At 40.8% G+C, this 18,818-nt stretch overlaps 1 protein-coding gene across 2 annotated transcripts in view; it reads left to right on the top strand.

Moving 5' to 3' along the window:
* Positions 1-18,818, top strand: part of LOC126272933 (cilia- and flagella-associated protein 91-like) — a 273,513-nt gene that overhangs the window by 55,717 nt on the left and 198,978 nt on the right. For both annotated transcript variants that reach the window (XM_049976230.1, XM_049976231.1), the window contains exon 5: positions 4,126-4,355. In XM_049976230.1, coding sequence (XP_049832187.1) covers positions 4,126-4,355 — 230 coding nt within the window. The remainder of the gene's footprint in view (positions 1-4,125; positions 4,356-18,818) is intronic.

Below are 18,818 nucleotides of genomic sequence, written 5' to 3'. Positions count from 1 at the left end.
TGAGTGTGTTCTCCAAGCAAGGGTTTGAGAGGTGGAGGACTTTGAAGAGAGATAGGAGCTGTTGGGAGTGGTGGTTACATGAAGTAGTGTAGAGATTCAAATTCGCGCGGCCGCAAGAAAGTTCGCGTGTGCCGCAAAAAATGTTTCCTGTGGCAGAGAAAGATAGGCAATGGCACAAAAATATCACCAGCAACACGAAATCGACAGAATTGGATGATACTGATAGGTGTGGAAGAGATTGTTGGCAGTGATTGTTGGCTGGAAAACAGCGAATAACGAACGTTAAAACTAGGGAATGTTAAATAATGGAATGTTACATAAATAAATCAATAAATAGAAAAAGAGAGGTGGACTATAAACGGAACAAGACAATAGGAGGCAAATGAAACTAGCACAGTTGGTGACGAATATATATATATACATATTAAAAACAAAGATTCCAAGACTTACCAAGCGGGAAAGCGCCGGCAGACAGGCACATGAACAAAACACACAAACACACACACAGAATTACGAGCTTTCGCAACTGGCAGTTGCTTCGTCAGGAAAGAGGGAAGGAGAGGGAAAAATGAAAGGATGTGGGTTTTAAGGGAGAGGGTAAGGAGTCATTCCAATCCCGGGAGCGGAAAGACTTCCCTTAGGGGAAAAAAAGGACAGGTGTACACTCGCACACACACACACACACACACATATATCCATCCGCACATACACAGACACAACACTGAAGAAGAGAAAGTGTTTAGATGACAGATGTAAGTGATAGCTAACAAAAGGGACAAAACAATGAAGAATGTGGACCATATAGGTGATCTAACTAATTAATGGAAAATCTCATATAAAGATGTGAAACAATTACTAACAAAGAGATAGAGGGGCTGGCCAGTACTTACCTCAGCTCAGTACAGCCGATAGAAACACAAAAAACAACCGAAAATTTAAGTTCCTAACTTTCGCAATAAATGTTCCTTCATCAGGGAGGAGAGAGGGGAAAGAAAGGGAAGAAGGGAAAGTGGATTTAGTTACTCACAACCCAGGTTATGAAGCAACAGGGAAAGGAAAACAGGGAAGGTAGCAAGGATGGAGGCATGGTTGTCAGAGGGAAGCCAAAGATATTCTACTGTAGGTACTATGCCAGCTTCAAACCAAAGAAGATGCGTACAGAAGTAAAGAGATGTATAGTATAAAGATGTAGGATGAAAAGAGGCATGAATGGCTAAAGAAGAAAGGGAAAGAGGAGAAGACTGAAAAGTAAATGGGAGTGAGGTTGTTTAACATAGGTTCAGTCCAGGGGGATGGCGGGATGAAAGGATGTGCTGGAGTGCAAGTTCCCATCTCCGTAGTTCAGAGGAACTGGTGTTGGGTAGGAGAAGCCAAATGGCAACTACGGTGTAGCAGGTTCCTAGGTCCCTAGAATTATGCTGGAGGGCATGCTCCGCTACTGGGTATTGGACATCTCCTAGGCGGACAGTTCGTCTGTGTCCGTTCATGCGCTCAGCCAGTTTAGTTGTTGTCATACCAATGTAAAAGGCTGTGCAGTGCAGGCATGTCAGCTGATAAATGACATGTGTAGTTTCACACGTGGCCCTGCCTTGAATTGTGTATGTTTTACCAGTAGCGGGCTGGAGTAGGTGGTTGTGGGGGGATGCATGGGGCAGGTTTTGCAGCGGGGTTGGTTACAGGTGTAGGAACCGCTGGGTAGAGAAGGTAGTCTGGGAATATTGTAGGGTTTCTTCTATATCACCACACTAATTTCTCAATGTGGGAGAAACTGGGCAGATACAATTATATAGTCCTGATTATTTGTATGTTGTTTGTGCCTAATTTGCAGTATTAAGTTACATGAATCTTTCTTTGTGGCACAGTTTACTGTCAGAATGAATTAATGGAGAGAACCGAATGAAACTGAATGGATCATAATTGTAGTTGCCCACAAGTTTGCATGTTTTGTCAGAGAGGTTTCATGGGGTACCTGCACCAAGGTCCACTTTTAGTGATATTGTTGTAAAGTGGAAATTACAGAAAAGTTTAAACTAAATCATTGCTCTTGACAGACATCAGGCATTGATTAAAAATAACACATAATCTCTGAAGTGTGCTGCACAATTCTGTTGTCAGATATCCTTTCTTTTGTTGGGGAGAATATCAGTTGCATGTGAGGTACAGTGTTTGAACACCAATTGATAAGAGATGATAAGACTTGGTTTTCGGGCTATGCTACAACCGAGAAGTCATTAATCACAAAAAATAATGCAGAATATCACTTAGAGAGATGCAACAACACCATAAATTGTCTGTGAATCAGTGAAAGAAGGTTTCATTTTAGTGATGGTTTACTGTAAATTATGTAACACTTGGCTGGAAACTTTGCAGGCACTGGTGAATAGCGTTTACAACATGTTGTAGTGACAGAGAAATTCTTTAGATATAATGTGATGTTTGTAGACCTGTCTCTTTGGTTTGAGTTGGGGGCGTTAGCTTTGACTGATTACAAAATAAAATTAAAACATGTCGGATAAAATGATTTAATGTCTCTTCCGTCAGTTACATGTTAGCTATGTATTATGGACATCATAGAAAACTTGGAGGACCTGTTCTATGTCCTGAAAAATCATATCTGTGGAGTTAAATTTTCAAGAGTTTATGTGATGGAGTTTGGATGGAAGAGGAAATGTTTAAGGGACGTAATAAACTATCATTATTTCATGACAATTAGGCTAGTTATTCTTCTTGAAATATTTCAATAATCCAGCTTCAACAAGAGCACGCATAATATCAGATTTCACCTAGAAGCTAAAAATCAATGCTACACTGATCAAAAGTTAGGCTGTTAACCTTTTTGATCAGGTATTTATATCTGAAGCATTCATAAACATGACTGATGGATTAGGCATCAGGTCTATTCTCATTGGCAGCAAGGCAGTACTAGGACAGATTTATGATCAAGAGGCATGTGATCATCTTGTGACCAACCCTTCCAGTCATTATTACCAGTGGATGAATATTGATGATTCTGCTGCTTCCTTATTCAAACAGTGGCTGAATAATCCTCTTAAGGCTGAGTGCACCCCATTGCAGACCTCTTTTCCTCAGAAAAAATCTGAGGATGCAGCATAAATCGCATCCACATCCTTCTGCACAGAAAGCAGTGGCATTGAACGTTCAGTTATGAACGTGGTCTTACACTTGAAGTCGGAATGAATAAAGAATAATAAGTGTTATAGAAGGGTTGCTGCTCCGCAGCTATCATCAGAGCATAAGCTGCAATATACAGAGTCTACATTTCTTCATTTATTCCAAATCAAATAAATGTATACCAAAAAGTCATACACAACATTGTATAATTACAAGGACTCATTCAAAATTAAGGGCCAATAACACATAAATTGAATGGTAGTGCTGATTTGAGTATGCTTGAGTAGTAGCATTAACTGTTCTGCTGAGAATGCAATCTTCACATTGCCATCATTTCAATGTAGGCTACCTTCAGAGGGCAGTGTGTTGAATTAAATTTAGTAATGTCAGCTGTGAAATTTGATCAATGATTAGATTTCTAAATGCAAGAAGATGAAAGCTGCTGAAACTGACTCCAGTTGTATGGAACATAGAGTGTTACCACAGTGAGTGGAGAAAAAATGATGCACTGCTGCCATAAGATTGAGAAAGGCTCTACAAACCTTTAATGATGATTAGAAAAGTGGCAGGCTTAGCATCTGATGATGTTACTGAGTATGTGAATGCAAAGTGAAAGAAAACTGCCACTTTGCAATAATCAGTGTTTTTATAGAATTTCCAGAATTTTTTTGACTAATGTTGTTGTGCATCAGGCATATTTAGATATCTAACCACTGATCAAATTTCATACTTGCTGGATTTGTTACCACTGCACTTATCTTAACATAATGTTTTTTAAAGGCAGGAAACAGTGAACAGTCAGTAACATGAAGGTTACATATCTGTCAGATCAGATGACATTGTTGTGCATGCATGCACAGTCAGTGTTGCCTACTACATTTTACATGTTATCTGTCCTCAGTCTTGAATTGTACTTCAGGATTTATATGTAACTTTTTTTATTATTCTGTGGGTGAACTACTCAACCTTTACTCTGAATTGTTACATTTACAGTGCCCTGGTGTCACAAGATCACTCTGCTGTAAGTACAGAGCAACTTGAAGAGAATTTCAAGGCAGTTGATAACTTACAGCAATTAAAGTTTGTATCAGAGACCCGTGACAGAAATGTGCAGACAGAATATCGTGATACGGCTGCCCAGACCAATCCATGGGCACCTCCATATTTCACTAGTGGTGAAGGCTCAACTCCAGAAATACTTACATTAGCAATGCTTTCCTGGGGTATGTTTAAATAAATTTTAAACTAAAAATTTGAATTTAAGCAATGCTAGTGATATTTAACAAATGTGTTTTGTAGCCCCACAGCCTACAACAGTTGATTCAGCTTTGCATTTGCATGACTGTCATTTGTACTTTACATGTATCAGGTTTTTCTTCTGGTGCTTTTTCATTCCACTCAAGGGCTAGAACCAGAATTGATATTTATTATTTCTTTCATCATTGTATGAGTTGTTTTAATATTGATGTATATTTCTACAAATTTTAGTCATCAGAGCAGTCAGTGCTTGCATGATATCACTGACTTAAGTGCTTGGGTCTCTGAAAGAGCAGAAACAGTTTTCCGTTGAAAGGTAGAGGCAAAAATGGTTTGCACCTGTCTGTGAGTGTCGTAAACAGTTTGAGTTTAAAATGCAGCTTTTCAAATTGTTTATTATGTATCATATTTCACAAGCTCATCAAATAAATTATTAGCCGACACTCTTTAACTGAACATACTTTCTCTTCATAAGATGAACATTAAGAGTGTACTTTAAATAAGGCATGTATTTGATGTAGCATTTCACATTGAGAATTGCTGAAGGTATATTCATGACACCCAAATACTGTACTGAAGCATTTTTCCAGTAAATCTCAGTCAGAACTCTGCCTTTGCCTGAACTAAGTTTATGTGATTTTTTACCTTAAACGTTTGTAGATGGGTGCCCTTAAATGTACACCAAGAATGGTAGCCCACTATGCCAGATCACATTATTTCTAGTTGATCCATGAAAATTTTATAGAGATTAGAATAGTTATGTTATAAAAACTTATATGTGAAAATAGGGGAAAGACTGATTCACACTGACAGTGGTAGAGGAAAATTAGAAGAAGAAAGATGGCAGTATGAACTGGGGTCAAAGAAATTAAAGTGATAGGTCCCCTCAACATGAGAATTCTCTGGCTAGGAAAGAGTCAGTACTGCATACATCTACAAAAATGGATGTTGTAGACCAGGGCTTCCCAACGTGTGGTCCGCTGACCCCTTAGGGGTCCGCCGGCTCTTTGTAGGGGGTCCGCGGCCACATTTCACCAAATTGTCTAAAACAATGAGTAAAATTATTGAATAAAAATGTGAAAACCAAATTCATCACTATTTTTTTTTTCCATGTGAAAAACATGTGTACTTTTACTTCAGGTCGTATTCCCAAGCAGCCTTTGCGGTTCCTAAGCGAGACCTCATACACAGTTTAGTGCAGGAGAATGCAGCTTCTCTGATCGACTGTTTCGCAACAATACGTGGGTCGTTTGTGCACCAGCTCATGGCGCTAGATGCGCTGAAACTTTTACGGATGCGGCCCCAGGCATCATTAAATGTTAAACTCGCTTTGTCAGTGCACTACCTATTTCATAAGTCGATTTTTGACCAGTTTATTACTTCTAACATGGATTGTTGGCTGAAGTCAGGATCACTGAAGAAGGGTGCAGTTTCTCCATCGCCTTCACAACAAGAGAAGTTTCCAGTTGAAGTAAATGAGGAGGGAGGATGACCAAAGGAAGAACAATCACAGGAAGCTCCACAGCCGGATTTATTATGTGAAAATGCTGCAAGTACTCAATTGGTTGTAATATCCTGTGGAAGTGAAATAACCAAGAAGCGCAAGTACAACGAAAGCTATGTAGAAATGGGCTTTATGGAGACAAAGGAGGGTAAAACTCAGTGTGTAATTTGTGCACGAGTCCTTCCGAACAGTTCAATGGTTCCAGTTAAATTGCGCCGTTATTTTGAAGGTACTCATCCAGTCTAAAGACATCGATTTTTTCAAAAGGAAGAGTGCTGAACTAGCTGCTTCTCAGCACTGCATGAAAACTCATGCAAAAACAATTAATGAAAATTCATTAAAAGCTTCTTTCTTGGTTAGTTATTGATTGGCAAAAACAGGCAAATCTCATACCATTGCAGAAAATCTCATACAGCCGAGTGTTAATGATATTGTGCATGCTAGACGAAAAAGCAGTAAAGCTTGTATCTTCAGTACCATTATTAAACAATTCTGTCAAGAGACGCATTGTTGACATGTCAAATGATGTGAAAGACACTCTTGTTTCTTGCATCCAACACAATTCATTTTCTCTGCAGATAGATTAATCCACTGATGTTGCAGGATTAGCGATTTTATTGGCTTTTGTCTGTTATGAATATTCTGGATGTTTTGAGGAGGACCTCTTATTGTGCCGACCACTACCTGCCAACACAGCAAGTGCTGAAATATTCCGTCTATTGGATGATTTTTGAAGGACTAACGTAGTTTCATGGTCTAATTGCATAGATGTGTGCACAGATGGTGCAAAAGCTATGATGGGTCCTACAGTTGGAGCAATAATGAAAATAAAAGAAAATGCCAAGAATTGCAGAAGTAGTCATTGTGCTCTCCTCAGATATGCTTCAGCTACGAAACAAACGCCTGTTTCGTTCAAGAAAGTTTTAGACGAATCCATTCAAATCATTAACTACATAAAATCAATGTTGTTGAAGTCAAGACTTTTCACAATACTGTGTGACGATATGGAAGCCTTCATCGTTCCCTGCTTCTCCACACAGAAGTGAGGTGGCTCTCAGGTCGGAATGCACTCTCTCGGTTGTACGAATTAAGATTGGAAGTCTTAGCTTTCCTTTTGGAGCATAGCACCAAAGTAGCAGACCTTATTAATGATGAAAATTGACAGTGTATACTTGCCTATTTGTCAGATATTTTCTCCAAAATGAATAAAATGAATATTTCACTCCAAGAGCAAAGTGAAACAAAGGTCACTGCTATTGACAAAGTTCGAGCATTCAAGAGGAAAATCAATTTTTGGGCAGAGAGTGTCGAGGAAGGGGAGCTCAAGTGTTTTCCTCTTCTCAAGGAGTGTTTGAAAAACAAAACATTGGCGCTTGGGAAGAATTTGTTTCATAAAATCCTGGAATGTCTCCGAAGCTTGATGTCATTGTTGGAACATTATTTCCCAACAGCTGAAGATAGAAGCTTCAGAAATACGAATGGGTGGTCAACCCATTCACTGTAACCAAAAAGCTGAACATTCTATCATCAAATGAATATGATTTGTTGATAGAAATTGCCACAGACCCTACCTTGAAAGCAAGTTTTAACATTGACGGTTACTTACACTTTTGGATCAGTTTGGATAACAAGAAATACTAGCCCCTTGTTTAAAAGGCAAAACGTGTACTTCTTCCACTTGCCACAACATACGTGTATGAATCTGGGTCTCGATCTATGCTGCCCACAAAACTAAGTACTGAAGCTGTTTAGATGCTGAACCAGACATCCGTCTCCAGTTGTCAAGAATTGAACCCAGCTTTTCAAAATTGTGTCAGCAGAAGCACCCTCAACCATCACATTAGGATTCCATTATTATTCCTACAGACTCATCTATAGTAAAGAACAAAGCATTTTCCTTCGTAGATACTCAGTGAACGTACCTGAACTATAACTCTGTAGGAATTTAGTTTCTGTCTTCTATCATTTACAAAATAATTATTAATTGAATTCTGTTGGCATTGATATTTTTGTTATGAAAATTAAAATGATCTCTAAAGCTAATTTCTTTTCCTTATAATATATTCCGTCCTCTCAGTTAAAAATATGACCTGCCTATACTTCAATTACAATTACTTGCTATTACTCTGACACTATATTGTGGCAACTGGCTGCGTGCGTAAACAAATGAGGACTTTTCACGTGCCACCTTGTAAAAGGTAAACCTCCTCTGCCAGAATTGTTTCTTTTTTGAAAAAAAGTAGTCTTACGTTCTGTGAAATGCTTTGTCTTCTTATATAGAAATAAGAGAGTCTGTTTGTTTTCCTAATTTGTTTACAGTCAAGGCTGACTGTCACGATTTAGAGTCCAAGTAGTAGTTGAAGTTGTCAGCTGTGGCTATACTGTTACCACGCCGCCTGCAAGTTGCCAGCTACCAACTAACAGTACACTCTTGCAAAGCTGGCTGCTAGCTGCCGGCTACGGACTGACAGCTGCCGTTCAGTAGATAGGCAAAGACGTAAAAATAACTCGTCTTTCCAAGCTGTTACATGGACACGAAAATCGATTGTGCAACTGGAAAACGGCTTTATAAAGGCAGATTTCCAGAATCGATTTTGAAGTGTTTACCTGACCAACCAAAAGCAGAACTGGGACATTGGCTTACGAAATCCGGTTTTGGAAACTCATGTAAGCTGGGTAAATGTATTCCCACACATTGCACAACAGATGTCAAAATAGTCCTTTAAAGGCAATTCCTTGGCCTCTTTTCTTTCGTGATGTGTTTGCATCCCGACAAGCGGCAGCTTGTCAGCAGCGAACAGTTTGGACGTGGCGTTGATTGCTCTTGGAAGAAGGCAGCTCCAACATGTGAAATGTCAATTATCAAATAAATTTAATCAGGCTATAGTGGGTTGAACAAAGAGAGTAAATCCACCAGTAAGTGTCTGCATACAGTGAGAATTCAAATTGGATCGTTAATTTCAAGTTGTTTTCATGCATCTCTAAACCAAAGACTATGGATACTTTGGGGGGAGGGGGGGGGGGGGGGAGGATCATTGGGAACATGGCACTCACATTAAGAAGCTTTCAGTTCCTATGGGTTTCGCTCTGAAATTTAAAGTTACTGTGCTCTTGACTGACCAGGGGTCCGCCAGCTGAATAGGTTGGGAAGCCCCGTTGTAGACCATCACCCCAGTAGCTCAAAAAGCTATTGCAACAAAATCACTGAGGGACGGCTAACAGCACCTTGAACTTCAACTTTGTCTTCAGTAATAAGAAAAAGGTATTTCTCCTCCTCACACCAAAAACCTCTTAATCTTATCTGTTGATGGTTCTTCCAGTGACTCAACTTTTGTTTGGGGCAGCTTGGGGATTTGAGACAGTTACTTAAACAAGTGTAAAAATTTTTTGATATCTTTCTTAACCTTTTGAATCTTCCCATGAATTTGGTTTCCTGTGTTAACTGGTTGTGTCAAGTCATTCTGTTCTCAGCATTCATCTCTAGCCTCACCTCCAATCGTTGTTCATTCACTTTGACTGAAGCTACCTTCCGTTCTGGCTGTTCAAGTCTGCCAACAGTTTATAATAGTCCTATGGCATGTTGCAACTCATTCATGATATTTACTAAAGGAAATTCTGTCTTGTGTCACATAGCTTTATTATTTTTTTACAACCCTGATTTTGAATTGTAAACCCATTTTCAAGTACACAACTGATTCCAAAGGCGGCAACCAAGCAAAGATAAACTTACATGGTGGTATCCAAAATTTTCGGGACTGGTGCTGCCATCTGTTGAAAACCTTACCTTCGAGCTAATGGTCACCATCACCCTCAAAGTAGATCCCATCCGCACATGCACACTGGTCCTAGCAACTCTGCCACTGGTCAAACGTTTTCTGGAAGTCTTGTTCTTTGAGGGTGTTTATGACCGCCAGCAATGCTTCTTGAATCCTCTCTAGAGTGTGGAATCGACGGCCATTCAACTTGAGTTTATGTTTTGGGAATAGCACGAAGGCGCAAGGTGCCAAATCTGGTGAGTATGGTGGGTGGGGAACAACCCCATGTTGTTTTTTGCCAAAAAGGTTTTGCTGAGCAAAGATGTGTGACAGGACGCATTGTTGTGATGCAACAACCAGTTACCTTGATATCATAGTTCAGGCCATTGTCGCTGCACGTTTTCAGGGAGCCGTTGCAAAACATCACAGTAGTATGCAGAATTCACTGTTTGGTTGTGGGGGACAAATTCTTTGTGCACAATTCCCTTGGTATCAAAGAAAACGATGATGAAGCTCTTCACTTTGCTCTTCACCTTTCTCACATTTTTGCATCTTGAAGAGCCCGGGCTCTTCCACTGGGACGATTGTTGCTTTGGTTCTGGGTCATAACTGTACATCCATCTCTCATCGCCGTAGTGCTTGTCCCGAGATTCGCACACAATTTGATACACATGCACTGTTCTGTTTGTGGATCCATCATAAAATCGCCACACACCAAATACAGAGTATTACAGAAATCACTGTGAACGTGCAACACGTCCTCCCAGCTGAATACCACTGCGCACACTCCTCAGCTGCATCAATTAAAAATTGGTCATAACAGAACTTCATGTGGTCATGGGAACAGTAAATCATATTCGTATTCTTGTGACTGACAATTCACAATTTTTCACAAACACAACTTATATGATGTAAGTTCACAAGGTTGATGACTGAACACACAAATGAAAGGTAACAATAACAATGCCAGTAAAAGTCTCCTAATTTAGGCAAACAAAAGGTCACTTCTAATTTTCCACAAAGGTTCGTGGTAACACACTCACACACTAGTAACAGTCCAGTTCCAAGACGAAGACATAATCTTCAATGGTCACAGTACACGAGGTCCACATCTGGCATGAACTGAACTTCAAGTCTGGTTTTAGCCCCTATATAACTGTCTCCGGCCAGGCAGGTTTTGGCATCTGCAGGCCATGGCTCGAGCTCCCCCTGCAGGAAGTAGTGCTTGGAATGTCTGTTTCCATTATCTTGTATGTAAATAGCTGGTGTTTACCATGGTGCTTTTGGTACGCCTTAGGCATAGACAATCTCGTCCTCTGTGGTGTAATATGGGTTGCCGGCTCTCGGGGACTACCTTGGCTCCAGTATAACATTCCTCCCATCTTGGAAAAGCTGGTGTGGCATGGGTGACTGCAGGGGAGAGAGTACCAATATAGCCCGGTGCTGTAGGCTGATCTGCAGCTAAGTCCTCCTGCCACTGGAGAGTAGGGCGCCACCTTCCGTTCAAGGAGACTGGAATGCCGCAGAGGTGGTGGTTGTGAGGTGAAGTCGGGCTGGGCAGGCAACATGGGGACGTCCGTGTTGTTCATCTGAGGTGGCACCGAAGAGGGGCCAGCAAATGGGTTCAGGGGAAGATCCCGGAGCTGTCCCGGGTCTGGAGTATGTGGCAGCGTGGGACTAGCAGCCGGCATCTGATGGCTATCGCTGGGAAGATCATCCACCAACTGAGGAGAGGGCATCAACATAGGCCCCAAGGAAGGGACTGGCGATGGGAGAGAGAGAGGAACGGTTTGGGGCTGTGGTCGTTTGAGGAAACGAGGATGCAGGTGGTTGCAGTGATGTGAAACGACACTGTCGTCCAGGCGTACGTTGAACAGTTGTTGATCCCAGGGCCGGATAACGACCTCCTGAAGCTAGCTGGGCCAGGGCCTGAAACTGCGAGCCCACACCTTGGAGCTGGATGAATGTTGGGAAGTGCCTGGCAGGGCACGAGGTCCAACCTGCAGCTGGAGGAGATGGAGTAGAGTCCGAGGCTGGTGACCATGGGGCAGTTCGGCTGGACTCTTGTCACCCAGCAGTGTGGCCCTGTAGATACTGAGAAATAACATAAGAGCTTCTTCTGGGGAATGGTCTTCTGTGTACTTCTTCATCTGAGTTTTAAAAGTACAAACAAAGTGCTCCACCTCTCCATTGGATTGGGGATGGAAAGGAGAGGTAAAGACATGGTGGTTACCATTATCATGACAGAATTTGGCGAACTCTTGACTGCAAAATTGCGGAAGGGGTTGGGTACACTGCTTACAACCCCGAACCATGCGCTCCACGTCCGCTGTCATGCCTACCCAGAAGACGTGACGTGTGAGGGTTTTCGCCCGGGCAATACCCCAGTGACCTTGATGTAAGATGTGGAGAATCCAGGACCGCAGGGAAGTTGGTATAATGACTCATGGAGTGGCATCATTTTTTGAACAGAGGAGCACTCCGTTGACGGCCACCAGTTGATGGCGAATGGAGAAGAAGAATCGGAGGCCAACCTGGGCACGAAGTGGAGGAAGCATCAGCCAACCGTGGAGAACATAGCGGCGCACCAGTTTGCAGGTGCGGATCTGTGGTTGTTGCTGTGGCCACCCTCTCAGCTGTGACTAGGAATGCAGTTAATGCATCCTGTATGTCGTCATTGACCTGAAAAATTAGGAGGTCCTACGAATTGAATGCCAAATCCTGCTCAGAGGGGAGCCGAGACAAGACATCAGAGTTGACGTGCTGGGAGGTGGGCCGGAAATGGATGGTGTACCTTAAACGTGAAAGGAATAGGGCCCATCGCTGCAGGCAGCGAGAAGTCTTCATGGGTAACTGGGCTGACAGAGAAAATAAGGCCACGAGGGGCTTATGGTCAGTGATTAAGTGAAAAGACCTACTGTAAAGGTATGGGAGGAATTTGGTTTAGGAAAAAATGATGGCTAGGGCCTCCCTCTCAATTTGAGAATAATTGCATAGGGGCTTTGTGAGGGATTTAGATATGTAAGCCTCCAGGTGTTCTGATCCATCAGGTAGATGGTGCGAAAGGACAGTTCCATCACTGTAGTCCGAGGCATCCATAGCCAAGAGGAGAGGAAGGGAGGGGTTATATGGCATGAGACACTCCGCAGAATGCAACCTCCACTTTAAGGTTTGGAAAGCCAATTCACAAGCGAAGGATCAATGAAAAGGCATGTTCTTTCGGCATAGGTGATGGAGGGGTGCCACAATGTGAGCGGTGGAGGGAATGAACTTTTGATAGTAAGCAATTTTACGCAGGAAAGACCGCAATTGGTGGACATTGCGTGGATGAGGAAGGACCGTTATAGCAGCGATGTGGGAGGAGGTATGTGATACGTCATGGCGGGAAATGTTGTGACCCCGGTAGGAGATAGCAGGTTGAAAAAAGGAGCATTTAGCAAGATTGGATTTTAGGCCCGCAGTCCGCAGGCACAGGAACAATTGTCGCAGATGACTGAGATGTTCATCCGTGATACGGCCAGTGACGAAGATGTTGTTGAGGTAGTTTATACAACTTGTCACATCCTGCAAGAGCTGTTCCAAGTAACACTGAAAGATGGCCGGTGCACTAGCGATGCCATACATGAGATGGTTCAACCAGAACAGCCTAAATGGTGTGTTGATGATGGCCAAGTGAGTAGAAGGCTCATCTAAAGGTATTTGGAGGTAGGCCTTGGCAAGATCAGTCTTAAAAAAAAATTGTCCCTCTGCGAGCTTGGAAAACAGGTCCTCAGGACACAGGAGGGGACAGTCTTCAACCTGTAGCTGAGGGTTAAGCATAGCCTTGAAGTCACCACAAACTCGAAGATGCCCATCTGGTCTTTTGAAGACGACCAAGGCTGTCGCCTACGAACAGTAACGGACTGGAGTGACGACTCCCTCCATTGTGAGATGGCCCATTTCTTGTTGAAGAGGCTGCTGGAGGTGTGGGGAACCTGCTGGGCCTGGAAGTACTTCAGGTGGGCAGGTGCTTTCAGCTAGAGTAACACATGAAAATTTTGAACACAGCTGACTCACGGCGAGAAGAGGTCCTGGAATTCTGTGCACAAGGTATTGATTGCCAGGAACAGAACCTGGGAAGACACCAGACGAACATTGTTGTCGATGGTGAAACCAAAGGCCTGGAAGGCATCCAACCTGAAGAGATCAGCCTTGGCTGCATTGTTGACCACAAGGAAGGTAACTTCCTGGCGAACCGATTTATACATGATGGAAGGCCTGAACTGACCCAAGAGAGCGATTGCTTGCTTATTATAAGGTGTGGGCGTCAGGGGGGGGGGGGGGTGCCCCAATCTTTGCATAAGAGGAATAGTTAATCAGCGAGACCGCTGCCCCTGTATCCACCTGCATCTGCAGCCGCCGACCGCAAGTAGGAATGACGAGCAGCTTCCTGGACAACTTGGTGGATTTGAAAATGGTGCTGGAGCTGCTTCTCATATGTTTCCCAGTCTTCAGCATCCTTGTTGAAAGTGGGAAACAGTGGGGTGGCAGAACCAGGCGGTTTTGCAAGGGTTCCATAAATAAACTTTCCTTTGTACCCTGAGAGTTCTTGCAAAACTTTTGAATACCTTGTAGTAGGCCATGCACACTTTGGACCAGCTACTGAAGGACAACTTCCACCATGAGGAAGAAACACGCAGGCACTAACTCGTCACCACTTGTGTTGTGACTGACAATTCGCAGTTTTTCACAAACACTACTTTTATTGATATAAGTTCACTTGGTTGATGACTGAATACACAAATGAAAGGTAACAATAACAATGCCAGTAAAAGTCTCCTAATTTAGGCAAACAAAAGGTCACTTGTAATTTTCCACAAAGGTTTGTGGTAACACACTCACACACTAGTAACAGTCCATTTCCGAGACGAAGACATAGTCTTCAATGGTCACAGTACACTAGGTCCGCATCCGGCATGAACTGAACTTCGAGACTGGTTTTAGCCCCTATATAACTGTCTCCAGCCAGTCAGGTTTTGGCGTAGTGATACTTCCTGCAGGCCGTGGCTCGAGCTCCCCCTGCAGGAAGTAGTGCTCGGAATGTCTGTTTCCATTATCTTGTATGTAAATAGCCAGTGTTTACCATGATGCTTTTGGTACGCCTTGGGCATAGACAATCTCGTCCTCTGTGGTATAATATGGGTTGCCGGCCCTCAGGGGCTACCTTGGCTCCGGTATAACACTTATGATATATTTTTCTCATTATTTACTTTCCATGATTTTCTTATGGATAATATTTTGAGACAGCAATATTCCACATGTTTTATTTCATGTTATGGTGATCTATGTTGTGAATGTAGCACAGGATATGGAATGTGTCAGTCTTACAAGTTTGTTGTTGTTAAATTCTATGGTATTATGTAAATAGTACTAAACAATTTCTTATTAAAGTATCTGTAACTTAGGTTCTGTTAAAGAAAAATAAAAGTATTTCAACATGTTTATAGTAATAAATAAACATGCACGCAAAAAAAAAAAAAAGATTTCATAATGTGTCTGTGTTTCATGGATACTATTTATATTGTGGTTCAGGAACTCTTCTGTAGTGTAATATGACTCTTTCAATAAGAAAAACCTTAAATTTGTATTATTTTAATTTTTTTAAATTATTTATTTTTTTAAAGAGAAGAAAAGCTCATCATCCACTAATAAATAATTCACTAAAGAATAATTTGGGAAGGGAGGGCATTAAAAATCTAATATCCACTTAAATGACTTCTTTCTGTACTTACTCGAGTCTGTATGCTAACGGTGGATATCGACTGTTCTACTAGTATCATGGTTGTGGTACAAACTCCTGGGTTTAAAAAGGAAATTTTTTCTTTATGAAACACGTCAGGGAGAATATACATTGTCCAGTGAATGTGAGGATTTCAAGTTCATTAAAAAGATTTTTGCATGCGGTTGTGGAGTGGATCCACTTGTGATTCTTATGGCTCCTTTCTCTTTGTGTAGCTCCTTTCTCTGCATATGGCTCCTTTTTCTGTATATGTGACCTTATTGGGATAATTTCATCTCTCTGTTGCTGCATAAAGCTCCCTGTATGTTCTACAAGAATTTTTAATTCCTTGATAATCCATGGTGTATACTCTGATTTAACCAGGTTTTCTCTCAGTAATGTGATTAATATGCCATAGTGGCATGAAAATAAGTTGCAGAACACAGTCTTTTGCACAGATCAAAAATGTGTCTTGACCAGTATAGTTTACTATCAATATATAAGCCCTGGTATTTTGAAGTATCCACTGTAGCTATCTACTGGTTATCTAGTTTTTCTCCCATTTCTTCATCTTTAAGAGACTGAGTGAAATTAACAGAAAGACCGTGTATGTTAAACTGGCTAACGATAACTCTGAAAACCTTATTAGTTGGCACCTCAAGTTCATCAAATGAATTATCAGCAGGTACAGTAGTGTCATCAGCAGAGATGGTGAATTTACATTGTCTTTTACAAAGAGGTAGATCATAATAAAAGGCATCTCTTGACTATCCAATACAACTTTCTGCATTCTGTTAGAAAGGCATAATCCAAGCCACTTCCTTGCTGCACCATCTATATGTAGGTACCTAGTTTTGTATAAAAGTATTTGATGAGTGATACAGTCAAAAGCTTTTGTTAGGTCACAAAATATTCCATCCTTCTTTATTTTTTTGTTGCTGGACTCCAAAACATTGGCAGTAAATACAAATATTACATTTTCTGTTTGTAATCGTTTCTGAAATCCACACTGACTTTTGCTGATGATATTATGGCCACTAAGGTGCTTAGCAATTGCGGTAAGTGTTAATTTCTCTAAAACCTTGGAAAAACTTGTGAATAATGAGATTGACTGATAGGTACCAGTGTCTAACTAATCTCTCTTCTTATACTATGGTTTTACAACTGCATACTTAAGTCTGTCAGCAACTTTTCCTTGCTTTTAGATAAGTTGTTGGTTCCAGTAAGGTTTTTATGTTTCAGAGACTTAATGATTCTTTCAATTTCCTGTACAATGACTGTTCTTATGTGGATCTATTGTACTGTGCTAGGTATACTGACTTGCATTGAATTGTTGACTTGATTTATGGAGTCTCCCAATCCTATTTGTTATGTTACTGTTAAAAAAGTTTGTTGAATACATCAGCTGCTATTTTTGGATCACTAACAAGATTATCTTCATTTTTTATTTGGGTATTTTCTCTACAGATTGCAGTTTTCTCTGGTTCCTTATTTATGAAACGGCAGATAATATTTACTTTACCCTTTGAGTTTTTGATTTCTGTTTTTAAGAACATGTTCTTCAATGTTTTTATGGTCTTATTAAGAATTCTATTGTACAGTTTGTAATGCTTAATCTTATTGGGATCATTTGATCTCTCTGTTGCTGTATAAAGCTCCATTTTCATTCTACAAGAAATTTTAATTCTCGTAGTAATTCAAGGTGTATACTCTGTTTTAACCAAGTTTTCTCTCAGTAGATTTTTAGAAAATATTTTTACAAATATACATGTAACCTCATTGATAAATTTATCAAACTTGGAATTAAGACCAACAGGAGACCAGTCCACAAGCTGGAATTGATGATTCAAATATTCCATGGTGTTTTTCCTCAAGTTCTTCCAAATGAAATTTACTTTTCTCTGTACATTTACTTGAACTAAGATGAGAAACTGTCCTTCTGGACCAAAGAGGCTATTTATAATATTTTTAACACTTAAATAATTATATGTATTCCTTTGTATAAAGATGTTATCTATTACAGCACTAGAACTGGCTATACTCTAGTTGGAGAGCAGGGCCAGTTTAAGTTCTAAGCGACGCAAGCTGCTGCTTGATGTGCCAAACCGAGGGCTATGAATTTCCATACAGGATGTATCACAATTAGTATTGGCCATTTGTTGCACCAAGCTGAAAGGGGTGCTAGGCACCCAAGCGCAAGATTTGTATACAGTATGTATCACAATTAGTAGTGAAATCTGACACAGGTGAAAAGGGGAGGGCAGTCCCTAATACTAAGTCATTTCCGGGGAAAAATATTCTCGAAGCAGCCCTCTTGGAGAGTCTACCACTGATCCTAAAGTGTAAGAGCACATCAGATGTTCAGGATTTGTTTTGTTTCTGTTATTTGTTAAAAAAATTCACCTGGAAGTCACCCTTTACAGTGAATGATTAATTTTTACAGATGGATATGACAAGAATGATTCAGAGTCTCAGGTAAAAATTCAAATTTCCATCACGTATCCTGGAAATTGACAACATAAGAACTGTTGTAATATCCACTGTTATCTTACAAGGGGAGGCAATGATGTTGGGATTGCAGATTTACTTCCAACTTTGTACACCTTTAGTAGGCCATTATAACAACATAATGTGCAAGCGGTAAGGTGCATTACTTTGGCAATTCTGAGAAAATTGTGTTTTTTATGTAAGTGATATACCTGTGCATATGTATGGGGTGCTAGAGTTCTTGGTGGTCAAGTGGTGAGCGTTCGAGCCTCGTAAGGCGAACGTGTATAAAGTGATGGTTTGACTGTTGCTGAAACGTAATTTTTAATCTATATTTTTTCATCACTGGTCATATTATTTAGTTTATATGACATTTGAGAGGTAATCTACATCTACATGGATACTCTGCAAATCACATTTAAGTGCCTGGCAGAGGGTTCATTGAACCACCTTCACAATTCTCTATTATTCCAACCTCTAATAGGGCATGGAAAGAACAAATACCTATATCTTTCCTTATGAGCTCTGATTTCCCTTATTTTATCATGGTGATGATTTCTCCCTATGTAGGTCGGTGTCAACAAAATATTTTTGCATTCAGATGATAAAGTTGGTGATTGGAATTTCATGAGAAGATTCTGCAGCAACGAAAAATGCCTTTGTTTTAATTATGTCCATCCCAAATCCTTTATCATTTCAGTGGCACTCTCTCCCCTATTTCATGATAATACAAAACTTGCTGCCCTTCTTTGAACTTTTTCAGTGCACTCCATTAATCCTATGTGGTAAGGATCCCACACTGTACAGCCATATTCTGAAATAGGACAGACAAGCATAGTGTAGGCAGTGTCCCTAGTATATCTGATACATTTTCTAAGTGTCCTACCAATCTAATTTTAACAAATCCTCATGTATTTGCATGAAG

Source organism: Schistocerca gregaria, chromosome 5 (genome assembly GCF_023897955.1).
Source record: "Schistocerca gregaria isolate iqSchGreg1 chromosome 5, iqSchGreg1.2, whole genome shotgun sequence".
NCBI lineage: Eukaryota > Metazoa > Arthropoda > Insecta > Orthoptera > Acrididae > Schistocerca > Schistocerca gregaria.
This window is presented reverse-complemented; position numbering and strand designations above follow the sequence as displayed.